Here is a 27,216-nt window from a genome sequence, read left to right as displayed (position 1 = left end):
ACTAATTTGAATTTTATTAATACACTTGTAAAATTTGAATTTCAATCTCCCGCCATGGGATCACGTGACCAAATACTAGCCTCCCATTGGCTGTCTAATGATGAGGTGACCGACCACGTGAGTGGTGAAGGGTATGTCGAAGTAAAAATTTTAATTCAACCCCCCCCCCCCGTAGATCACGTGACCAGTAGTAGGGTCAAGGCTAGGGTCCAAAGTTCAAGGACACGTGAGTGGTTAAGGCTGGTTCGAGGCTAGATTCCAAGGACAAGTGGTTAAGGCTGGTTCGAGGCTAGGGTCCAAAGTCCAAAAAGCCTCATTTACTGCGCCAGAACCGGCCTTTTACCCCTACTTAAATTAATTCATATCTGTAAACATTTTTATAATTATTTATGTTTTATGAATCAGAATTTTCACTTCTAAAGTTTTGATTTATCATCTAATGATTTGTCATGTCAGAACGAATCAGGCTTAAAAATATAGGAAAAGTATGGGCTTTTATGCTCATTGTCGGAAAGCATAATAGGTCGATTCCTGTGGATCCTAGGAAAAATGTAATTTTTTATTATTAGTTCTCACTTTTAATAATACAATTGAAGGGTTTAGGGCAATAATATAATTAGTCATATGTTGTAAAATTGTTTTGTTCAGCAGTTAAAAAAAATAATCTACAATTCTTATTTAATATTTATATAGTTCATATTTTATATAAATATGTTGGAATTATTTGTATTAGCAACCTGATTTAATATATTTATTTATAAAGAAAAGTATAACAAATTTGATCTGAACAAATGGAAACATATATCGGTCGGTGCTAAAATAACGTACAAAAATAATAAACATAAATTGTCATATTTCTTTGTAACACTTTTAATTATTGAGACGTTGTGAAGAATGCAAAGCTTCTTATAATATTATAAGCTAAACTGTGTAATTTTAAAATTATGGGTAGATATAAAACTATTGATCAAATTTATAAAATACATTTTAAATAAAAATGCTACTTAAATAAAAAAACAAAAAGTGAAATATAGTTTAAATGAAAAAGGGAACTGATAATAGAATAACAATATTCTCAAAATAAAGCATATAGTGATAAGAGACAGAGTACAATAATACAATATACAAAACATTCAGCAGATGTTTATGAATAGCATTAAATAGCTTCAAAGAGAACAAAGGATCATTTTACACAAAATTCTAATTATTTTAAAAATGTGGCTTGTCATTTCTTGTAATTTCTTACCCCAAGCCATTCAATTATGGAATTTATTAAAAATGTTTATATTAATTAAGGATTTAGGAATGTTTATATTTAATTAAGGATACGTCTATAATCAGGTAATCTGGTAAGGCAACATAAATAGTCTATCTTACATTCATCAATCAATTTTCTCTTTTGTGTACCATCCGTATTTCTACGTCCGATTTTTTTAGGCATTGTTGGAAATTCCTAATTTTTTCAACTGTATTAACTATAAAAATATATCGTATCCGAGTTCGTGAGCTTTAATGTTAAATGTTTTAGTAACTCTTTTCTTTTTGAACTTCTTGATCTACAAAGTTTCTCTGTAATTTATATAATCCATGTTTTATTGGCTAGAACAATAAATATTGTTCATAAGCCCCAGCTACACCGTCGCAAGGTTACAGCTGCCAAAAAGTTTAAAGTATAATTAATATTATGGAAATGTGTTTTGTTTGACATTAATATTTTTAATAAAACGAAAAAGCAAACAACTTCCTAATTTTTATTTTCTGTTTCTATATATTTCTATATATGCTATATACTGGAAATGCATGGATAGATTTCTCTCTTGTCTCACACCTGCAGGTGACAGGAGAACTCTGGTGGCTAAGGTTATTGTGTAAGATTTTGGTGACTGGTTTTAAATATTTCAGTGTCTCCAAAAATATCGAAGGTCACGGCCGGTAGAGAACGGGAATTATTAGTACAGTAGTTGATTGGAAGATTTGTTGACATTAGAAATTTCACTATACAATCCTGCACAATTATACAATTATACCGCTGTGTTACAGAATCATATAATTATACAAGTAATCCTAGCCCTAGATAGATATGGGGCTGAATACATCAACTGAATACTGAAGAAAGGGATTGAATCTTACGAAAAAGAGTACTGAATATCAATTACAAAACAGAGGGCTTAAGCACCTCTTCAGATGATATAGAAATAGATAAGGGCATAAAGCAGTGGAGAAATTCAATTATATGGGGTCAATTTTCCGTTGTTTGTTATCTTATGTTTTACGATGACATATGGTTTTACTTTATTTGTTCTGTTCTTATTTTGTATATTCTGTTAATTATAGTTGTTCATTTTTATCTTTTTAAATTCATTATTTTATTATATTTTATAACGTTTTGTTAATTTCATTTTTATTTTGTATTTTACTCTAAGGCTCTAAAGCCTAACTTTGAGGCCTGTATATTATTCTAAAGAGATCAATCCCAGAATAAATAAAGAATATTATTATTATTATTATTATTATTATTATTATTATTAATGGAAGAACCACCACCAGCCATATTGAACAGAGAATAGGATAAGAAATAAATGTCATTGCAATGTTAAATTCTGTCCACTGAAACGTATGTATACAGCCCATTACCAAGGGGTAAATATAAAATTTTGTATTATAGTCAATAACACTGTTAGATACGGAAAGGGATTTTTGGAGAAGAGTGGCAAGGAAATTTAGACGTGAAAGAATATGAAAAGCAGTAGAGGTGAAAAAGAACATATTTTCAATCTTTGAAGAGAAAAGATTATGTTGGTTTAAAGAGGTTCTGCCAAAAGCTTGATAACTTTGGAATAGGAAGTAGAGATAAGAAGGAAAAAAGGAAGAACTTGAGTAAAATAGAAAGATTAGATAGAAGAAAGTTTGCAGGACAAAGAAAAAGCAAGCCTTGGACAGCGAAGGATGGAATACAATTTAAAAGAAATTTAGGTCTAGAAAGTCACTTTCGTGAGGAATTTCTTTTTGAAATTCGTGCAACATTAACTAATTTTATTATCGTTAGAGTATCATACCTTTATTATTACTGGTATTAAAATTAATGGTTATGAATTTATTGAAATTAATAAATGCCAAAAAAAGAAAATTATGTTTATTGTATTAAAAATCTAATGAAAACTATTACAAAATTATTAGGTTTAATATTTAGTTGAAAATATTATTTTTCGCCAATTTAGTGCTTTTAAGATGCTTAAAACTAGGTATAGTGATTTCCACCCTAACTCCTTATAGCTTAATTTGTTAAACTAAGGGAGGGTGTAAGACAAGACTTCATGAACTAGTGGCAGGCCGCATGTACTTGAACCTCTGGTAAAACTTAGATGACAAGAGAATTTCGCTTTAAATTTCTTTCCCTTTTTTTAATGCATAATTATATTATAAATTACCGTTTTCAATCAGTCAACTAGTTTTTGGACCTAGTTACACGAATGTTGATGCATTTATTTTTACTTATACTTTCGACAATAACATTTCTGATATTTAAATTCAATTTTTTTCTGTCCAGAAAAGTCAATTCACTTTTAATAACTCCAGTGTTCCATACAATACTACTCTAAAAAGATTAGATAACAAATAATAAAGTGTTTCAGAAACATTGTGTCAATCCTTAAAAGAAATGTGGATGATCGTCCCACTTTGGTCTTAACTTGAAAAAATCGACATGATTGTCTCGGAATAAAGTCAGGGAGAGCAGACTGAAGACTTTTTTTTTAATTCCATGTATTTTTATACGCAAAATCTACAATTATGAGGGGACTGTCTAAACAGACTCAATGTCATCAAGAAAGATACGTTGTTGAAATTCTAAAGTATAATGAATTATTATTTTGATGAAGACATAAAAACAGTTGTTATAATTTTAATATGATAATGATAATTTATTACTGATCATTATAAAGTGTGAGAATGATTTTTCGCGATTTAAGTCCTCTTTCAATGCATAAACTTCTGAAAAATAACTGCACCGGCTAATTTTTTGTCAGAACTATGCATTTTCACATTTAAATATCTGTGATATATTAGAGAAAAAAATCCTTTAGCCTAACAAGAGATTTATTTACCACTCTTTTTAATCATTTTTTTTCGAATCATGTAATTATAAAAAATGATAATCCACACTTCTTAACAAATTATAACTGTTTTCTTCAGCTTTAGAACTCCATATTTTAGGGGTAACAAAGAGAAAATCCAGCAATAGAGTTTTAAAAATTTATATATATTTTTTTTATAAAAGTAAAAAAGAGATTTATTCTTTATTTATATTCGATAATTTGTAATGATGATAACCAGAGGAAGAACTAGCACCTCCTGAGTGTCCGTGTCCGTAGTAAGCTTCAGAAGAGTGTCCGTAATGCTGAGGGTGGACAGCGTGTCCTTTCCTCTCTACGACGGCGTTGAAACCGTTCTTCTTGTCAGCGGTGTAGTGGACGATCCTCTCGGTACCATCGGGTTCGTAGAGGGAATAGTAGCCCTTGACGACGTCTCCTTCCCTGGTCTCTTCTTGCTTCTTGACGTCGTGGGTGTGGGGGTCATGGACGCTGTAATCGAACTTGTAGTGGGGTGGAGCCTATTAAAAAAATTAATAGTAATATTAAATATTAGTTAATTTAAATACAATTAGCACCGGCTTGTTAAAATAAAATCATCGGCTTCTTGAAAATATTAAAATACTTACGTAGTAATCGACGTAATGCTCTTCCTCATGGTGTCCGTACTGGGGGGCTCCAAGAGCGGCTCCCACCAAGCAAAGGGCTAAGATTACCTGCCACGAAGATGGAGAAAAAATTATAAATAAATAAAATTTGTACATTTTGTTTATGTCTTAATAAGTGGTGTATTATGCTCTTTATATCATAAATTTATGAATTCAAGTATATGGTAATTACTTTATAGTTCTTTATTTACCTTGTACATGTTGTTAGCTGTTGTGGACCGTTTGATCTGCCTCAGCCATTCTCTGAAGTGCTTATATAGTGGAACAAACCTTTTACACCCCACTCCCCATCTGCCTTCCATTTATTAGCTGTATATGCAATATATATCTACATATTTTACAGATAAAATTTAGTTTATTTTTAGCAATAAACTGCTTAGAGAAAATAATAATATTTCCTATAATAAAGAATTTCTTGAATAAATTTATTTTTTTACATTTATGCAACTTCCATTTTTCATATAATAATTTTGTATATTTACTGGTGATTTTCATATCAAAACACATTTCATTTTTGAGGAGATATCTTAAAGATTTAATGTTTTTTGTTTGTTTTTTTAATATGAAATTAATGTTTATTGTTGACAGAAATTAAATATTTGTCAATGGTATCGTAAATTATGCCATCTATATATAAAATATGACATGTAGTGGGGCTTAAGAGAAATCCCCGTTGATATATACCTAAATAAAAAAACAATATATTTTTAATTTTTCTAATAAAATTAGGTATTGTTCTTAGTACGTTTGAGAAAAATATATATAATTCTTTGGTTTTGGCTTTTATCTAATTGCTAAAATAGATTGTTATCTCTCTATCTTTTTGTTTTTTATATTCATAAACTTCGTTTACAATATATACTTTTAAAATAGAAATTCTTTGAATATTTTCTTCGGTAGTTAAATACCAATACCCTTATACAGTTATCTCAACTCCTCGCTCTTAATTCAATAGCATTTTAAACAAGTACGTCTTTATGTTAGTTAAAACCAAGTAACGTGTTACGTATACGTAACCATCTTATAGTGAACGCTAAATTGTGTAAAAGCAATTTTAAAAATAACAAATTTATCCCCCTTTTGCATATGTACATCTCTAATCTTCTTAATACAATTTATCAGCATTAAATATAAACTTAACATTTAATACGAGAAGATTTTAATGTTAAAATGATAAATTGTATATCCGAATTAAGAAAACTACAGTGAGGTATAATGAACGATGTTAACAAAAATAAATCTGTCATTTCATTATTTTGTTAAGCTCTCCTCGAAACATTCTCTCACATGGCATCTTAACATATTATGTTGGGTTTTCAGATCATTCCACCGAATGATTCCTGCTTAAAAAAAAGTTGAAAAATTTGAAGCCATTATTGTTTGCGGTAATATTTCAGATTTATATATAATAATTTAATGTATATAACATTTATTTTTTTGTTGTATTAGAAATTTGCCTAAAAACGTTCTCAACTATATAAGAATAAATATAAATCAATAATCATACGTTAGAATTCACGCAAATATTGTCTTACAAGGTATTTAATGAACACAGAAACTTCCAAGTAATCACATGAATGTCATATTTGCAATTGTTTGTTTTTTTCATGATTCACTTAAAATTATTTTTTCCAGTTGAGGTGTCTAGTAAGTTTGAGACAAAAATAATCAACGGATTCATAGTAAGGTACTGATGATTTTAATGGAGGAATGATTGTTATTTTAAATTTTATCTCGAGAACAGCATACGTTTAATTTGAGGCAATATAAAAGTAATGATATGACTTTCAACTGATAAAATAAAATTAGTGAATAGTAGTACTCTGTGCTGCATCCGTATTTTATATTCGTTCGAAGATTTTCTATTTTTTTTTTTATAGATATGATACTGAGATTAAAAACCATCATAGCTTTATAAATACTCGATGAAAGATTCTGTTTTTTTTTGGTCAATATATTGAACATATTAACGATAAATTTGTTCAAAAAATGTAGAAAAGTAACAGTGTTTTTCTTCAAAAGTTTTCGGAAATTACATTCTAGAATATATTTTTATAATTTTCAGCACTAAAATGTTTAAGTTGAAAAAATGGTGTTTAACTTTGCTATTTCCTTGAGAAGAAACTGGTTGTACGCACTATAAGTTATTTATTGAAGAAATATTTTTACATAATGAATAAACTTTGTCTGAAATATCTTTCTCGAGCGTAACATTTGACAAAATATTGGGGAGGTCGAAGAGACTGTAGCGAGCAGACAATTGAAGAAGATTCTTCATAAAGGGTAAATCAAACTACACGTACTCTGGGTTTCTTTATTAGCTTAGGAAAACTGTAATTACTGGTTCAAATTTTAAATATTTTTATTCAATTTGTCGAACGTAACAAACATTGTTAAATTAATAAAAAAAAAAATGGGGATTTGGAATTAAGCAGCATTCGGGGTCACGGTACCGCTATAAATACATTTAGAATTAACAAATTAATACTATTTTATCATTACAAGTATTTGTTATATATATATATTTTGAGAGTTTCTTGTTTTTATTTTTGTATTTAATATTTTGTTATATATTTTACTATTTATATTTTAATAATAACAACCAAATAATAATATATTTATAATATAACAACCAAAAAACAATGAATCTCTCCCTCTTTTTGACGTTCTTTCCTGATATATATTAGAAATAATATATACGATGGATTTCTGGAATGTGAAATATGCGACTGAAAAATTGAAGCCTTTCGATAAGGCACTGAAATTAATCATGAGTTAGGAATGGGTTTTAATTATCTAGATCAGCGGTTGAAATATTTCAATAAAACAAACATTTTGGGCGGAATGGTCATTATGATATTAAAACGTTACCAGAAACAATGTAATTAATTAAATATGGGATGATCACTAATTAGATGTAACAAACTTTCGGTGATAAATTGTGTGGTATTTAATTAAAATATATTTTTATATCGAATATGTAATTTAATTCTAATTTGGGAAATAGTTGTGATATTATTTCATTTCGAAAATACAAGAAAGGTAGATTATAAATAATGGATAATGATTATGGCATTTTTAAAAAATCATAAAAAAAAACAAAATAAATAAAATGTCAACTTCGTAAAATATATCTATGTGCATTTCTAAGTACTTTTTACAAAACGTTTGTTAACTATTTGGCTAAGTTCTCTATTAAATACAAAATTTTTAGTGGTCAGCCTGTAATCTTCAATTTTATATACACGGTGGAAATTTATTTTTACAAATTGAAGTACAAATTTAAATGCTGGGATGAACTAAATTTCTTTTTTCCTGGTTGAAAAAAATAATACAATCTGAAATACAGAATGTATGTAAATTGCAGTTATAAAATTTGACCAATGTATAGTTAAATTAAATAAATAGTTGTATAATTGGTGTTGTATAATGGAGGTTGATCCATTGTTGGGTGGGCAGGGTGAAACTCCATTTTCCAATAATTTTGTTTTCGGTCCACAAAAAATAGTTCTAATTTATTCAGAAAGTATCCATAATCTGATATTTTTTTATTCCTGATGAATCAGTTAAGATTGGTTATGATTTGTTGAAATAAGCTTAAAATATGCAACGACTTTAGTTATAACTAACTGGTGATTCGTCTGATTCAGTTGTATGCTCTACAAGTCACAATTTATTTAAGATTGAATGCCTCAAAGAATGCTATTTGTGATGATGAAAGAGACGTGTAGGAATGTAATTCCTCTGAACCTTGAAATGTAGGTTATTCTCAGCATTACATTAATGCCAATAGTTACAATGTTATCAAATAGATTATAATTAAAAAATGTTAAACTAGTCCTAGCAATAATGTAATAATTAATCGTTTTTAATAAAATTAACAAATTACTCCTGACTCCCGAACCTCGTCTAGCTATTACATATAAACAGAGTTCATATATAACAAATACAAATTTTAATGTATCTAAATTATCAACTATATTTCCTCATAGAATTTCTTTTTTTTTTTCGAAATGAGTCCAACTATAAAAATGAGCATAACCGCACAAAATGTACCTCATTATCATAAACACACGGTGACAGAATCTCTTTCGTCCCATGTGGTATTATGTCGAACGCGTGTGTCGTAATCGAAATCAACCACGCCAAAAAGAAATAATAATCTGTGGTGTTGACATATGTTTGTTTTTTCAGAAACTATAGTTTTTAGAATGGCGTGGTTCAAAACTAAATGTATATCTTCCCATGATTAAAAAAAAAGTCTTTATGAAAAATTGAGAGGGTTCCTTCAATGTATCGTTAAGCGACTTAAGTGGTAACATGAAGTTTAAATATTTATGAAATTAAAAACATTTTTTTTAATACTATTCTAATTCGATTTGGAACACAACACATATAATCTTGATTTTTTTACTTGTTCAATGATTGTTTGTTGATGATCAATGATCAATAACTATTGATTTGTTTTCGTTGATATCTTTATGTGTTGATTTACCCAAGCCAAACAATAAGTATATAATCTCAAAAAATTTGCAATTACCATATCTTCCGATTGACATTCAACTACCATAAATGTGAAACTCAAAGCTTCTACCTCGCACAAACTACAGTGGTCTGCGCTGGGTAATTCTGGCTGCAAAGTGAAATTTACGTACACATAATTTTTATAAATATATATATATATATAATTTCCACATGTCAGTTCATGATCTCTTAGGAAGAGCACTGGTCTTCCCTAGCACTGCCTCAGCATACCCCAAATGAAAATTAATTCCTTGGAAATTTTCGGTACATTTTATTGAAAACAATGTAGGGCAGACACGGAGTACATAATTAACAGTATTATTTCAATTTGTCTACGAAATATATACTGCTTTATTCAATTTCCTATAAGTATTCAAATGGAAACTTTAATATATTATTCCGAAGGCTTGGGTGATTTTTTTTTCTTTAAAAATTCATCATTCGATAATTATTTCAATCTGCCACAAGCTTAGACAATAAACGATAAATGATCAGATTCTTACCAACAATAAAAAAAAAAATAAAAGTAATAAAATCTTTATATATATATTTAAACAGAATAATGAATAAAATAAGCATTAAACTATGTTCATTACTAAATAAGGAAAAAATTAGATATGTAAAAGTTTGAACTAATATCATTTACCCTACTATGTAACATAACGCATGAGGGGTAGAAGAGGGCTCTTTAAGATCCCAGTGAAGATCTTTCACCACCACACACGTATAAAGCCTGTGGAGAATGAGTAAGTGCGTCAATTGCCAATAAACCAATTGTCGAGTTTATTTTACAATAGGTCTCTTGGACACTGCCGTTTCCACCTTCAAGGTGGATTATAGAGATGGATGGAACTGGGTAAGGATTGAACCAAAAGATTAGGATGGTTAGAAAGGTTTATATGAAATTGGATAAAATAGAAGATAATATATAACTAGGGTGTGCGAAAGAAGAAGTTTTAGTCCGAAAATGGCCATATAAGCTAATGGTTTACTAGCTGTAGAACATTTTTAAATTTACATGCATCATCTACCAAAATATGTGTTGTTGTTTTTAGAGTAGATTACAGAAGTTAGTACATATATACATTTCCTGAAAGACACATTCATGATTGCAGTGCAATATGGCTTTGTTAGTATATTACTTTTCTGAGGCTGGAAAAAAAAATTCTTTTTCCAAAAATCCAAGATCAAATTCCTAGCAAATACTAATTTTAAAGCTATAGAGTCAATAGTTTTTCACCGAGGTTTGTTATAGACATATTTTTTTAAATATCTTTTCTGACTCCCAACTTTACTAAATCAGAACGGAAGATTTAGTAATATCAAAAATATTTCTTTCGACATCACTTTTTGTTATTTCACTTGTGATTAGGGAATACAATAGCATGGACGTGGTGGGAGGAGGTGGGGGTGAAACCAGTGTCGTAGTATATAAGAGTTACAATGGAATGATCTATATCGAGTCGTACAATCCCCTAGGTCCAGCAACATGTGCAAGGTTAGGAGACCGATTTACGAATATCTATCAATCGATCATCAATATATTATTTTATCGAATAATTATATATAAATTGTTTATTGTAGATAATCGTAGCTCTTTGCTTGGTTGGTGCCGCTATGGCCCAGTATGGAGGTCATCACGAAGAACACTACGTGGATTACTACGTAAGAACATTATTATTTTAAAAATAAATTATTTATTTATTTCCTGAATCTCTGATTAGTGCAGAATTTCGTAAGAGCTAAAGTTGATTGAAAATCTATTAAATCCTGATTGCTTACCAGAAGAAATTAATTAAATTCAGAACATTAATCTCGATGAAAGTTAGGTAAATAATGTAATAATTGAAGTTGTTAACTTTTTTTAATTGACTCTTCTATTTAAATTCACTGCTGTAATTCAAATCCGCAGCGATCTCAGGATTTCCGAACTGTAATGCGGGTTCATGTGATACCTTGAATATTCTGGATCCTTGTTCACCCTAAGCATTTTACTGTGCCTGGTTGTCTCGTCTTTTTTTTTGTTTTTCATTATGTGGATGTACGAAATTATTTTAAAACTTTCTAAAGAACTTCTAGTTAGTAGCTGATTGTGCCATCACAAGTAGAATGTAAGGAAAAATCAGGAACAGCTTTTCTTTAGAAATATAATAGGGTTGGTTATGAACTTCTAAAATTCGTATTTTAATTATACTACTCGTATCCAACAATTTATTGAAAACATTCAAAAGCACCTTCCAACCAAACGTTTCTTACTTTTAAAAAATTAAAAAAAACTCCTTATTTTCATTTCTAATATCATGGATACCATAGCAAAGCTCAAGGGGCAGTAGTTAATAAGTTTTGCGTCGAACATTTTATTTTTTTATGATCAGAATTACAAGATTTAGAACTCGAGAAACAGGGGTTGGATTAATTTAACTTAGGAATACAATTATTTCCAGTACAATTACTTGTCGTGTTAACTAGTACCGTTATTTATCAATAAACCTCCATTATAGTAGTTTACTTAATCAGCTTTATTTGAAAACAATGGACGTATTCTTTTCTCCTTCTGCAAAGGAGATTTTTTCGCTTCAGGATCATTTTTGCATTAACCATTTCAGGCTTCACCTCACTACAAGTTCGACTACAGCGTCCATGATCCCCACACCCACGACGTCAAGAAGCAAGAAGAGACCAGAGAAGGAGACGTCGTCAAGGGATATTACTCCCTCCACGAACCCGACGGTACCGAGAGGATCGTCCACTACACCGCCGACAAGAAGAACGGTTTCAACGCCGTCGTAGAGAAGAAAGGACACGCTGTCCACCCTCAGCATTACGGACACTCCTCTGAAGCTTACTACGGACACGGACATTCTGGAGGTGCTAGTTCTTCCTCTGGTTACCATCACTACTAATTTTCAAACAGTATAGTGTACATAGAAAACAACTTTTTATACTTTTATATAAAAATATAAATTTTTAAAACATTACTGATATGTTTCCTCCTTTTTTCAATTACGCCCATATACCAAACGTTTATGAATCCTAAGGCAATGGAAAATAATAGTTTTGTTTTTTTAGAATTATAGTACATTATTTGTTATTTTCAATGTACCAAAGTATTTTTTAAATTTATTGGTTCAATTAATAACCACAACAAGATTAGTTGAAATATGACAAAATTTATCCCAAAAATCCTCCTACATTGTATGGATTTCTACTAATAATTTTTATTTAAAAACATACAATATATAACATTTATATATATTTCTGTTTTGTTCTACTTTCGGTAAGAAGAGAGAAATTCCTGTTTCTAAACCTTGGCCAATAGAAATTTCGCTCGAAAATTCATTTCGAATTTCTTAGCCATCTTAGGAGCCCTCCCCCAGCATCCCGGACACACCTATGAAGTTGATTACAGACACGAACACTGAAGATGCTAATGCTCCCACTGGTTACCATCATTACTAACTTCCAAACGACTTGGTGAAAATAGGAAAACAAATTGTATACTTTTGTAAAAAGTAAATCATCAAAGGTTAATTTTGTTCTTATCTTTGATCTTACAACTAAAATTGTAGTTTCCATTTATTATTAACATTGAGAAAAAATACTAAATTTGATACATATTGATAATCGATCTTAAAATGGATACATTTTTGAAAATAACTGATTAAAAAAAATTAATTTTATGATTCATGATGGAGGTCTATCCAATAAAAATATATGAAATGATAATTTTATAAATTTAAGTAGTGAAATAAAGTACCGGAAAACCATTCAGCAAATATTATTTTACCCTTCTCAATTATTTAAGGTTTTTTAGTATTAAAAAAAAAACAACTAAAAAATATAAATTATTAAAAATGCGATTCAATTGGATGGCATATTTCTATGATTATAATTTATATAATATTATTGTTCATACTTGTACATCCATACTAGGTATTTCAGTATATCTATATATCAAGAGGGGCCAACTTTTCTGTATATAAATATAACCACAAATTTTGATTTATCTTTAGTTATATATATATTTATCATCTATAGTTGCCCACGCTCAATGGAGAAGGGGGTGAGTTAAAGAAGAAAAAAAATAATAATAATGATAAATTGAAAAAAAAAAACAAAGAATAAATTTCTCCTTAGGCACCACGTTATTTTTTTTTCACTTGGAAATAACGAAAACCCAGAAACAATATGCCCACAATACAACTACAATATACCCCTATATAAACAATTATCAAATTATGACCACTGGCGAATACCTTTAAATGTATATAACAGAAAACCTAGGGGTGTTACCTACCCACCTGTTGAATTTTCTTAATATTCCGTGAACAACATAAAAAAAATAAATAAATAAATAAGTAAATTAACAAGTTGAAAGCAGAACTAAATGCACAAATGTTTAATAATAATAAGAACAAATATGTGTACACAAAATGAAAAAGGAAAAAAAAAAGAATTCTTATTAATTAATACAACAATTTAAACTTATAGGTTGACTTAACCTTAACTTAAATGCTTAATCTTCACCATGGCAACCGTTACATAAGATCTACCTTTTATCTTAAAGTTTTTCGCGATCGACTTGTGATAAGCGTAGTCTACGGGGAAAGAAGGAGTGTAAAATGCATACTACGTTTATACACTGTGTTTTAATTTTAGGTGCATTCCTGTAAATATTTAACAACAACATTTATTATTCACCATTGTTTTTTTTTAATATTTATTTATTGCTATTTACAACTGAACATTATAATACATTTAGTAAATCTGATCTAAGTTAAATTGGAGTGTTACAGGCGTGTAGAGAAACTACCCATTGGTAGCACTCAAATGACGTTTTACATTAGCTGGTCTCGTGGCCATCTTCTTTTCAGGCGCCTCGGAGGATTGTCAGGAATGGAAGAGGATGCAAGATTAGAAATAGGGGTTTGAGTGGTTAGAGAGTTTATATTGGAAGGAGTGATATCTGGTTCGGGCTAGATCGGTCACATAGGGAACACTAAGGTCTTTATGTATGATTTTTTTGTGACAAAATAAGTAGCATTGAGGATTTTACGAAGGATTTTGGATTGTAAGGATTGGATACAAGAGGAATTCGAAGGTTTAGTGGAGACCCAAAGCTCAACTCCATATGTCCAGATTGTCCTTATTACAATCTTGTAGATCAGTCTTTTGTCGTAATGAGTGGGAAGTTTAGACCGTTTGTCTAGTAAGTGTCTAGTAAGAATAGTCGAAATCGACGTGCAGTTTCCTGTCTTTTCAGTCTTGTATGAGGATTCCAGGTTAATCGTTTGTCCAAATGTAGTACAAGGTAGCGGATCGGTTCGACAGGGGTAAGAGTAACATTATTAAATGAAACTGTAGGGCAGTCGGTAGGTTTACGACGAAGGGTAAAGGTGATATGATGGGATTTGTTGGAATTTATCTTAATCTTCACCATTGTTAAAAAGTAATCGAGATCCCATTCTTCATTGAAGCGATAAGTTTTTGGTTTTTTCGGTTTACTACTCATGTTCTTGGGTATAGGGAAAAGGTACTTGCATTTTAAACTGAAGATAAATAGAAACTAAGCGTTGTTAATGAGGATAGATAATATTGATTAATAATAATACTGTTAATACGAGAGAAAAGAAGCTATTTGACACTACCAAATATTCAAGCTAACTGACTGTGTTCTACGATGAGTCGGGTCGTAAATGTAACACAGAAGCCAAAATATATTGTGCTGGATGGGCGGAGATCATAGTGTCAGGCTGTCAAAATTGAATTTCGAGAATGCATTAAACTATTGCTAGAAAGTTTTATCGGGTGAATTAAAAAATTATGAAGTGGTGAAATTGGAGGAGCAGAAATGGGAAAGAAAAAAGGAATGAATTAAAATATTTGTATTTGGTGTATAGACCGAAATAGATTGTAGAAGGAAACCTGTGGGGGAAAAAAATGTTTTCTTTATATCTTATCATACCATGTAATTATACGTAATTTATATATGTCCGATTACGGATTGATAAGTATGCTGTGTTATATTGCAACCTGATGTATTTTGAATAAAATATTTCTCTCTCTCTACATTCGCTTCAAAGTCCATGGTACGCGGAATTCACTCTAGACAATGGGAGCGATCAACTTGTTGGACACCCCTAATAAACACCATATACGCTTTTCACAAGTACCAGTTCCATGTTTCGTGGGAAGAGTTCTTAGTGGTAACAACAGGTCTGTCGACTTTATGTTGTGTATTTATACAACTTTAAAATTATTCCGGGCAAGCACCAGAAATGGATCAAACTTTCCTTCCCTATTATCGTTCTTATAGACGAGATGCATAAGACCTTTATGCTCATGACTCCATATATATCAATGAAGAAATTAAAAATCCGAGAAATTACGTTGAGAGCGACCTAATCTAAGTTGCCGCTATTGAACTTGCTGAACCAAATAGACATACACGGTCCGTTAGAGCAAATTTATTTGGTCACGTGGGCCATAAAATTTAATTTGTGGTTATCTAGAAAAGTAAAAAAAAAATTACTTACAAAAATAAAAATATATCAACTACTTTCAAAATTCTCGAACACACCCAATAGCTGAACGATTGTGAGAAATCTCCTACATATTCAGTCACCAGAACAGTCTAAAATGCTATATAAACCAACCACTCGTTTACGCTAAATTATTATAAAATGTCGAACCCAACAAATTTAAAACCATAGAAAGTACTTAAAAAATAAATTTCAAGTACAAGGAAGAAAACTTACTGTTATGAAAATTTGTGGAATATGAACGTATAAAAAGAGTACTCAACGAATAACTTTCAATGGTTTTTATGAAAACAGTCACTGCTTAATGTAAACAACTGTAAGTACTTCGAGCAATTAAAATAATAAATTAAATTTACATTTAAATCGGTAGATTCAGGGAGTTCAGTTCGGCCAAACTGAGGGACAAAAAGAAAACGAAATCTCTATCGTTTAAATACTTTGAAGGATGATAATTTTTTGTACAGTATGTTAATAGCATATCGTGGATACTGAATAGGTAAAATTTCCAATAGACGATTAATTGAAGGGCATGGTTGTGAGTTTATAAACCCTTAAGTAGACTGTAAATGTTCTAATTCATCACTAATATTTATGTTACAGTTTTAGAACCAACTATAGTCTAGTGAGAGAGTGAAAAAATAGAGCTATAAGAATAGCCCTTAATTTGTTTTATTAATTTTTTTTTATTTCTGAAAATACAAACTGACAATTTAAGTAATATATAAAAATTAATAGCTGTTTATTCGTACTTCAAGCGCTGCTATAACGTTCACCCGATTGCAATGGAACTTTCTCCAAATTCACAAGATTTCCCTGAAAAGCTTGTTGGCTGTTCCGATTTTTTCGGTAAAAAAAAAGTTAGAACGAAATTAAGAATTTTTTGCGAAACACGTTTTATTTTATATCGCTGGTTTTTATTTGTTTAATTAGATCTGGTTTGTGCCCTTTGGTGCAATTTATAGAGCCCTAAACCACTCCCAAGTTTGGTATAGATTGGTAGAGTAGTATTGAAGATATTTCTATTTTTGTTTTACTATACATTTTCAATATATTTATTAATATTAATAAACCATATATTTTTTACCGATGTAAACTAAACAGATATAATAAGCAATTGATTCAATCATTAATCTAATATTCCGATGAAACTATCTGATGAAAGTATAGTAAATGATATAATAATTAATCAAGAAGTTGTTAATTAATTAATAACTCATAAAACGAATTTTTTAAAATTAATTAAATATATTAATTTATATTAAAATTTCCATTGTATGCAATTAATCTATCTACATCCCTTAATCTAACAATTGAGATGCATGGGCGGGTCTACTAGTGTTTCTTCCTCTTCCACTTTTTGGTATGGTGTCCCTGAACTGCTTAATTTTAACTACAAAGTTTTAACTTTTTTTGCATGCTAAAAAGTTCAGAATCTTTACTAGTTCTTCATAAAAGTGTCTTTATCTGCCTTACGTTTAATAGGTCTGCTGAATTCATTATTATTAAATCAGAACGGAAGATATAGTAATGTCAAAAATATTTCTTTCAACATCACTTTTAGTTATTTCACTTGTGATTAGGGAACACAATAGCAAGGACGTGGTGGGAGGAGGTGGGGGTGAAACCAGTGTCGTAGTATATAAGAGTTACAATGGTATGATCTATATCGAGTCGTACAATCCCCTAGGTCCAGCAACATGTGCAAGGTTAGGAGACCGATTTACGAATATCTATCAATCGAATATCAATATATTATTTTATCGAATAATTATATGTATTATTTATTGTAGATAATCGTAGCTCTTTGCTTGGTTGGTGCCGCTGTGGCCCAGTATGGAGCTCATCACGAAGAACACTACGTCGATTACTACGTAAGAACATTATTATTTTAGAAATAAATGATTCTTTCTTTCCTGAATATGTAATTAGTGCAGAATTTCGTGTGAGTTAAAATTGATTGAAAATCTATTAAATCCTGATTATTTATCAGGAGAAATTAATCAAATTCGGAATATTAATCTCGATGAAAGTTAGGTAAATACTGTAATGTACCAATTGAAATTGGTAATTTTTTTAAATTGACTCTTTTATTTTATTTATTCGTTGGTTTAGTTTATTTTCTAATTTTCATTTCTTCCAGACTCATAGCTAGAGGAAGTATAAAAATAGATAGAAAAGTTAGACGTATAAAAAGCGGGTGATTTGGTTCAACATACATTTTTTTTTTCTTAGTATAGACGAAATGAACTATTTAAAGAATTGTATAAATTCAGCTCCTATAAACCAAATAAGTACACCAATCCCTGTAATTTCAAAAGTAAATCCCATAAATTAAAAAATAATTATTACCTAATTAATTATTTTTATAGGGCTTATTTTTAAAAAATACATACATCTATATGCAAATTGGCATTTGAAGAAAAAATTGATTGGGTAACGATTATTTTTAATTATATTTTAAGTAGAGGGTTATACTTTTGAAATTACAAAGACAGGTGTAGGTATATATCTAGAAGTGAAAAAAATATAAAAATTTTATATTATTTAAAAATATTTTTGTTTTATAATTGAACAAAAGAATTAGTTGATTATTCGAAAAAATTTATAGTTTGAACCATCGTCAAATACCACTGAAAAATCTTTGACAGTTTATAATTTACATCTGTATAGATTTTGAATTCTGCAAAACAAACTGTTTATTCATGACGAAACAGGAATGTTTTTTAGAGACTGGGACCCACGGATTGAACCAGTCTATGGGTCTAGATCAAACCTGGACTTGATGTTAAAATCGTCACTCGGGTTGTAAGAGGCCATTATGAAATGGCCATTTCTCATTGTATTTTTTTTCATTATCTGAACGTCTAAAGGTACTTTAAAATTAAGGCGTTCAAATTAGTTACTGATTGTTAGATCACAAGCAAAGCGCATGGTGCCGCACTGAATAGATTTAGTATAGATTATTTTATTATTTTTTCTTCTTTTGATTTATAATTATAATTATAATAGAAAAATAGAGACCAGCAAGGGCTAACGTCCTAGATACTTGTCAACAATCCTCTGTTGTTTTAATAGGTTGCTTATTATCAGCTTTATTTGAAACTAGCTGAAATATAATGAATGAATGAATTCTTCTATCTCGATCCTTCTGCATAAGAGAATGGTTCGCTCGAACATTATTTTTGCATATTAACTCTTTCAGGCTCCACCACACTACAAATTCGACTACAGCGTCCATGATCCTCACACCCATGACGTCAAGAAGCAAGAAGAGACCAGGGAAGGAGATGTTGTCAAGGGTTACTACTCCCTCCACGAACCCGACGGTACGGAGAGGATCGTCCACTACACCGCCGACAAGAAGAACGGATTTAACGCCGTCGTTGAGAGGAAAGGACACGCTGTCCACCCTCAGCATTACGGACACTCTTCTGAAGCTTACTACGGACACGGACACTCAGGAGATGCTAGTTCGTCCTCTGGTTATCATCATTACTAATTTCCGAATGGCATAGTGTACATAGCCAACAATTTTTTATACTTTTTATAAAAAATAAATAATATAAACATAACAATTTTTTTATTTATGTTTCTACCTTTAGCAAGATTTTCATTTCTAATATAATTGTTAATTATAATAATTGATTAGTTATATATTTTTTATTTCTTTTTCATCTGTAGTTTTTGCAATATTTTTCTCTTAGTTTCAATGCCTAATTACAGTATTCTACTAATAGTATATTGGCCCGAATTAAATTTTTATTTAAAAATATATATAAAACAAACCAACATCAACCAAAAGCAATTTCAAAGACAGAATATTTGGTTGATAAAAGAATAATGCAGTTGTCTGCCTATCTACTTATTTAAAATCAATTGCTAAAAGAAATTAGAACCTTATAAGTTAATCCTACAAATATAATTTAAAAAAAACATATCATTCAGTTGTCTTAACGCTTTTGAAAAAAAAGTCACAGTGTAATTTTCATAATATTGAACATTAGGATCTAGAATGCAACGCTGCACAAACTGCTCGTGATATGGATGGCGTTTGGGTTCAGAGATCCATTAATGAGTACTTACGCAGCGTCGGTTTTTGAAGTTTTGCTGTGATGATTATGAGTTAGGAGACTTAGAATATTGTAGTTGACAGCAACCAGCTTTAGTCGCCAATGATGTCCAAACGTACACTGCAGACATGTTTTATCAAAACTTTGACGCCATGCAATGGAAGCTGCAACTTTTTTATTGCTCCTAGTATTGGTCATCGGAAAGTGCCCATCATTTTCCACTTCAAAGTCTCGGTACACGCTGCTACTCCTCCGCTAAAACGATGGTACGTGTTGGGATGCAAAACACTGCAACACCTGACTTTTTTTCAAACTTATTCCTTACCGAATTCAATATACATTTTTTTTCCTACTTATAGAAGAGCTTAAATATTTATATGATAAAACAAGTTAATTTAAATTTAATTATTTTGATTGATAATGGAAATTATGTTGTTAAACTATATAATTTAAATATTTTGAGCTAATTAAAAAATAATATTTTTAATGTAAATTCACAAATGGTGATTTTGTCCATTTTATTATTATTATTTTTTTCCAAAAACATAAAATTACTTTAAAACAGTTACTAATAATGCTATGTATCACCTGTTGTTCATTGGGATGGCATGATAATTACTCTAGGCAATTATCGAAATATGTATATTTATTAACTAAAATTATTTGAGTCCTAAAAAACTATTATTATTGGTATTCCTTTCCAAAGGGCTTTCGTGTTTACCAGTTTATCAATTATATATTTTTATAGTTATAAAATAGATAATATCTTAAGGGATGGTATTGGGCAATATAATAGTGTAGTAATATAAAAATATATGTTTACATTTAGTACGTGATTGCGATAAAATGATATGGTTAAATTAAATTATAAAATGATCCTGATAAATGGTTTGCTATAAAAAGTAATGACTGGTGATTTGAGTAATGCATGTCGTGGAGTGTAATGAGGTGGTGTTCCATTTCAAACTAATCCATCTTTCTCTGACCTCTATGACTTTCTGACTTCCTCTGGTCGAAGTCCATCCTCCTACCGCTACCAGTTCCAAGTCCTAAGTCCTTCCTTAAACTCGGTCTATCTCGTTCTTCTGATGCCAAATAACTCTCCCTTCCACTTTGTCAGAGAGGGATGTCGGGGCGTCACCCAATTGAAAGCTATTTCCTCGATGGCTACCACTAGCAACACTCACGAAGAATAAGTCACAAAGATAAACTATAATTAACCTGCCGGCCGACAAGGCAGATACCTAGTTCAATGTATTTTGTCCCTTTAACATCTTGTACCCATTATTCCGCTGTAAAAAGTCTCTTTGAGCTGACAGGTGTTGATCACTTTCTGTTCCTTGTCGTCCCGGTGTTGTGGGTCCCCGTACCACTGGAGATGTTGCCAAGCACCCAAAGACTTTTATAATATTGAGAGGACAATATTACATATATATAGCGATTACAATTTTTGAAAAAAGTGACCCCGCTTTCTGTGAGTAAAGAAATAGAAAATTCCTTACATTGAACTACATAAAAGTTCACTTAAAATGCAATGGTAAAACATTGATTTACAGGTACATTTATGAATAATGAGTATTAGTTGATGTACGGTGACGTTAACATATCAAAAAGAACTCAAAACATAATAATAATTAGAGGGTATTTAGCCTCTCTCATCCACTCCTATACCTCATATATATTTGGCAGCATTTTATGCCTCAGATCGCTCAAATTTTAGCGAAGTTGCTTCCTCTAGAAAAGATATTGAAGAAATAAAGGACATAAGTAAGTTGAAGTTCCTTGGATGAAACAATAAACAATCTTTTTCATCATTCATATGATTTCCATGACTTATTACTATTTACCTCCTACTATTTAATCTTACCCATTATCGTACTACAAACTATGAAAAAACATTACTTCTTTCATGAATTTGGATAGGAATTTATGTATTTGTTTGCTTTCCCTGCTTCCTTCCTGTGTTTCTTACTCTGGGATACAAACAAAGCTCATTTCACTAAAACTGCCAAGTAATTATAGCAACAATATTTATTTTATAATGAGCAATATTAAGAATTTTTATTATTTTTTTATTATTAAATCAATTTATCTTCTTAAAATAAAACAACAACGAGGAACGAGGCCGTGCTGGTTGGGGCGCAGGTCCCAGAACGCTTGGTTCGGAACGTTGTAGGTTCGATTCCCATGTGGTGCAGTTAATGTTCATTTTTCGGCGGTCCCGAAGACTGAACCTTGACACTACGAACGTGCTTAGTACGAGGCGGCAACTGAGGTTGACAAAAAGGGCTACTAGGCCTACTTGCCGGACTTGTTCCCCCACCAAATACCAGTATCAGTACCAAACAACGAAAATTACAAATTAATTTGTCTTACTTATTAACGACTTTTTGTGTATATTTTAATCTAGTTAAATATTCCAAACGACTTACTAGTCACCTACGAAAAGAGTACTATTTTTACCAGTTTTTATAGCTTTGCAGAATTAATTACGAATTTATTTTGCGTACTTATTTGATATGAGTCCTGCAGGCGTAAATTGCCAAATATTCTTTATGGTTTTTGAAAATTTGTATGAAAAAATGTGAAAATAAGAAAACCGTCATCAACGAAATCGTTTCATAATTTAATTCTTTCTGGGAATCCATGATTTTTTAATGCAAAATTTGGCGGTTAGGACAGTTTCTCCCTTTTTATTTTAGGTAGAAAACAAAAAAATAAAAATTGATATGTTTCAATTATTTATTTTTTTATAAAAAGTATAAAAATTTGTTTACTATGTACATTCTACCATTAAACCATTATTAATGATGGTAACCTGAGGAAGAACTTGCACCTCCTGAGTGTCCGTGTCCGTAATAAGCTTCAGAGGAGTGTCCGTAATGCTGGGGGTGGACCGCGTGTCCTTTCCTCTCTACGACTGCGTTGAAACCGTTCTTCTTGTCGGCGGTGTAGTGGACGATCCTCTCGGTACCGTCGGGTTCGTAGAGGGAGTAGTAGCCCTTGACGACATCTCCTTCCCTGGTCTCTTCTTGCTTTTTTACGTCGTGCGTGTGTGGATCATGGACACTGTAGTCAAATTTATAGTGTGGTGGAGCCTAAAAGGATAATTACGATTTAAATATGTATTTCTGATTATTATTGCTTTTTTTTAATAACGAACTAGTGTTTATTTTTTATTACTATATTTAATATTTCGCAAACTCGATAAGGTATGTATCAATTCAATTTTTTAATTTACGTAATTTATGATTAGCATCTTACTTGTTTTTTTATAATTTCTTTATTTTTCTCTCTCGATATTTCTGCATATTCCTTTATTTTCTGGAAAATGTCTTCCCATAATTCATAATTCCTAGCTTATGTACTTTTTACATTCTGTCCTAATCACAACTTAGATTTCAACCATTCGCCTTGTTTTATTACAGTCATTATTTATTTCATAAAACTAAAAATGAGCTTGTAACATTTAAGGTACCCGATATCTTTCTAAGCTGCTCATGATATCAAATAAATTTGTAATAATGTATTATATGTTGGCTAGATATGGATTATATAAGGTAATTTGTTCTGGAAACGTTGATAAGAACAATATAATGGAAATTCCGATCAAAGAATGAGGACACTGCCAAAAATCATTTTCAAACATTGCTCAAAATAAATGTAATTCAATTCCTTTCATGAAGTATAATATAATATGTATATATGTGAAATATATAGAAATAATAATATCAATTGATGCGTGGAGGTGTAAAGGGGATAGATATAAATTTGAAATTTTTTGAGACATCGAAAAAAGTTGCTTAGTTCACATATTTATCCTTAACGATATAAATTCAATATAGTTTTACGTTCAATGTTTGATTTGAACTTTAAAAGGGAACAAATCCCTTAACTAAGCCTATTGTCCTGGAACCTGAAGCTTTTTGTTAGTTAAAATATATCTGTACTATTTTAAATGAGAAAATTCTAATAAGTCTTACGTAGTAATCGACGTAGTGTTCTTCGTGGTGACCTCCGTACTGGGCCATAGCGGCACCAATCAAGCAAAGTGCTACAATGATCTGCAAATGAAACAGTAATATGAATGTTTTTTTTTTTTTAATATAAATAACTGTATTACACTATATAAATATCCAAGCGCTGACAAACCTTGAACATGTTGCTAGCCGAGGAAAATGTACGACTTGATGTAGAGCATTCATAGAGTGTCTGTCTTTTATAGTCAAGCTTATGATCCACCCCCACCTTTCCCCTCTACGTCCTTGTTATTGTCTTGTATTCTTACGACAAATGCAATATCTAAACTAGTTTCGGAAATTTATTGTGGCTATTATGAAATTTACTAGTGGTAAATTTTTTTTTAAATACTTTTAGTTCACAATTTTTATATATTTTTCCAATTGTACTAGAACCTAAGAGGAGAAAAAAATTCAGTTATTTCATCCCAAATTTTGATTACTCTTTTGATTTAAAATACTAGTCAAAATTGATGAGCCTGCCAAGTAGAGTTAGGTGGAATAAAAAATAAAGGCCATTTCAAAATGCTAAAAAATATAATTTTTCATTTGGAGATCCATATACTTGAAACTTTAAAATCTAATACATTATTTTGCCAGATATCTTGAAAACCACTTCTCCTATGAAGATAAACCTCATAAATTACTTTATAGCACTTTAAACTAGGTTTAATTAGAGTGTTAATAGAAATCTAGTATACCTCATGGTTCCAGAGATAATGATTCGCTAGCTAAAAGTAAAACAATTAAAATTTTGAAAAAATACATGAATAGATTATATAGGATAGAGAGATTTAACATAAATATTATTGGAGATATTTAATAATTTTTCAGTATATATTTCATGAAATATTGTTTTTTAAAATACTACCTCCGTAACTACTAGTGTAAAAGCTCCAATAGGGCTCATATTTTAGCCAATTTACTCTACTTTAAGTGATGCTCAATTAGCTTTTCTTGTGTTGTTGGCAGTTTCAAAGATATAGAACTCCAAATAAAAAATTTTTTTTTTTGTTTTTTTTACATTTTGAAATAGCTATCAGTTTTTATTCCCGCTAATTATATTTAGCAGACTCAGCAATTTAGACTTGTAGTTATATATAGTCTTCATTAAATTAATCAAAAATTGGATTGATTTAAATGCCTTTTTTTATCCACGTACTTATAACATTTATAGAACTACTTTTTACTATTTCGCAAACTCGATGTGGTATTTATCAATGACATTTTTAGCATCTTATTTATTTTGTTATAATTTCCTTCTCGGTATATTCCCTTATTTTATGGAAAATGTCTTTCCATAATCACAACTAAGATTTTAACCATTGCCTTGTTCTATTACTACTCAAAAAAAAAAAATGTAATATATTTGAGGGCATTTGAAAATATTTTAAGGTCTATCTTTGCTTTAAATTAAATCCCTTAATTTAATATACTCTTGGCTGCAATTCGTTTCGAAAATTATTGTGAATAATATTTGTTTTTAATTTTTACCTTTTTCTATTCCTGTTCGTATTCATCATAGATATTTATTCAGTTTAATTTGAAAGTTCACCATCAGTTTTTTGTTTACAGTTTACTTTTTATGATCAGTATGCAATTAATGTGGTAATGCGGTGCAATATTAATAGTTTTAGACATTATGACTATATTTCGTTCAGGAACAATTCTACAAATTGGCAAACTATGAGTTAATGTTATAAAATTTTCTTAAGTAACACTCGATGTCTTTCGAAAAAAATACCCTAGCGGCTTGTACTGCCTATGAACAGACTAAGGAAATATAGAATCCTCTATACTATGTAATATCTCCCTTCGAGTTTTAGTTTAATTTTAGTATTCTTTGCATAAAATAGAGGCCCTTTTTCTATTATGCTCTTAATTCCATTTTTATCGTAATCATTATGATTACCACTTATGAGTGAGTAAGAAGCCAAGCTTTTTGCTTCATTATTGAAACCATTATAAAATCATCAATAATTATTAGTGAGTAAATTGCCATTAGTTATTAATAAGTTTGCTATAGTTTTATTTATGTAGTTGGTTTAGGCTTACATCCTTACTGAATCAAGAAATAAATTAAATAAACGAATAGTTTCCTTTTTTGATGGTACTGTTGGAATGACATTGTTACGTGATTTCTCTAAATGTTGATTTTTAGTCAGAGCATCTTCAGAAGATTCTAAATAATCGCTGAAAAGCGACCTCAAGGACAATAAATAACAACAAAAAATAGCTTCTATATTCCATCCATACATAATTCTGTTATTATTCATTATTGCATAAACATCGGAGATCAACAACCATAAAGTTTTAATTAAATCTATTGCATTGTAGGATAGTTAGTCATGTGTGACTTTTGCTATTTTGACATGTGAATATTTAATTATTAATAGTCAGTCGTACATAATAGTAGTATGATTACAAAATTCCCATAATTTTCTATATGATATTAAAATTTTCTAACTTGCATTATTTCTTCTTAGGTTTTCGTTATCAGCTGATGATAAATAATCTATATTATATCTTATGATATAATATTATTTTATTTTATAACATATTACATTTATAGATATACCAATATCTGTTATCATATTTTTCTTAATCTATACAACAAAACAAACGCCTATTTAGAAGGAATTTCATTATCCTAGAAAAATCGTCAAACTTATCAAAAAGTAAGGGAATTTTACGAAATGTATTGTTAAATATATGAAAAAGTTAAACAAAAATGAAAGAAAAAGTTACTAAATACAAAAAAAGTCCCCAATTGTTTTATTTTTTTTTCCTTTAATCACGGTCTCACGTCATAGTTCATCTTCGAATCCTTCAACAAATCGTCCTAAGGCTTGACGTTTAATCTTTCTCATTATGGACCCTCTGCATTTCGTTATAATTGATTAATTTAGTTTAGAGATGGTTTTAAATTTACATCTAAAAATAATGTGTAAAATTAATACTTTTCAGTTAAAAAAATTGTTTTAAATTTAAGTAAATGAGGAATGTTTTATTAACAGTAAATATATCCACTTCTCTAAAATTTATTTATTTATTTTTTTTTGGAGGGAGGCAAATTAAAAATCTACATTAAAAAATTATGACCGAGTTGTATGTTATGAACGGTTTGCCTACCCCAAGCGCCTTGTGTATTAACCTGACATACTATTAGTAGGCTTCACAACGGTTCTAGTTGGCAGGCAAATGTACTTTTTTTTAATAAAATTTGTTCCTGATTAAATAAACTTTTATTAATTATTCAACTCAGCCGCCACTATCCAAAAAATATCATCACAATTCTAATCGTT

At 30.1% G+C, this 27,216-nt stretch overlaps 4 protein-coding genes across 4 annotated transcripts in view; 3 read left to right on the top strand and 1 right to left on the bottom strand.

Moving 5' to 3' along the window:
• The window catches only part of LOC106683027 (uncharacterized), a 25,195-nt gene extending 12,937 nt beyond the window's left edge, over nt 1-12,258 (top strand). The window contains exons 4-7 of the mRNA XM_067051039.1: nt 10,078-10,136; nt 10,760-10,778; nt 10,865-10,945; nt 11,887-12,258. Coding sequence (XP_066907140.1) covers nt 10,078-10,136; nt 10,760-10,778; nt 10,865-10,945; nt 11,887-12,183 — 456 coding nt within the window. The 3' untranslated portion in view covers nt 12,184-12,258. The remainder of the gene's footprint in view (nt 1-10,077; nt 10,137-10,759; nt 10,779-10,864; nt 10,946-11,886) is intronic.
• Nucleotides 1-27,216, top strand: part of Lmpt (Limpet) — a gene marked incomplete at its 5' end in the record, with an annotated part of 767,445 nt that overhangs the window by 90,092 nt on the left and 650,137 nt on the right.
• LOC106683026 (cuticle protein 19-like) lies at nt 17,476-19,371 on the top strand. Its single transcript, XM_014424230.1, has 3 exons — nt 17,476-17,528; nt 17,613-17,693; nt 19,025-19,371. The coding sequence occupies exons 1-3, from the start codon at nt 17,520-17,522 to the stop codon at nt 19,319-19,321; spliced, it is 387 nt and encodes a 128-aa protein (XP_014279716.1). The 5' UTR covers nt 17,476-17,519; the 3' UTR covers nt 19,322-19,371.
• LOC106683028 (cuticle protein 19-like) lies at nt 22,621-24,131 on the bottom strand. Its single transcript, XM_014424232.2, has 3 exons — nt 24,045-24,131; nt 23,876-23,956; nt 22,621-22,990 (listed from the first exon to the last, which is right to left on the bottom strand). Exons 1-3 carry the CDS (start codon nt 24,051-24,053, stop codon nt 22,697-22,699), a joined length of 384 nt encoding a protein of 127 aa, XP_014279718.1. The 5' UTR covers nt 24,054-24,131; the 3' UTR covers nt 22,621-22,696.

This window comes from Halyomorpha halys, unplaced genomic scaffold (genome assembly GCF_000696795.3).
Source record: "Halyomorpha halys isolate HHAL.00 unplaced genomic scaffold, Hhal_1.1 Scaffold458.1, whole genome shotgun sequence".
In the NCBI taxonomy this organism is placed as follows: domain Eukaryota; kingdom Metazoa; phylum Arthropoda; class Insecta; order Hemiptera; family Pentatomidae; genus Halyomorpha; species Halyomorpha halys.
This window is presented reverse-complemented; position numbering and strand designations above follow the sequence as displayed.

Bases quoted from the DNA above. Each gene is read 5' to 3' on its own strand.
- LOC106683026 (XM_014424230.1), top strand. The intron at 17,694-19,024 runs GTAAGAACATTA...TAACTCTTTCAG, and splicing joins AACACTACGTCGATTACTAC to GCTCCACCACACTACAAATT.
- LOC106683028 (XM_014424232.2), bottom strand. The intron at 22,991-23,875 runs GTAAGACTTATT...TTATCCTTTTAG, and splicing joins AACACTACGTCGATTACTAC to GCTCCACCACACTATAAATT.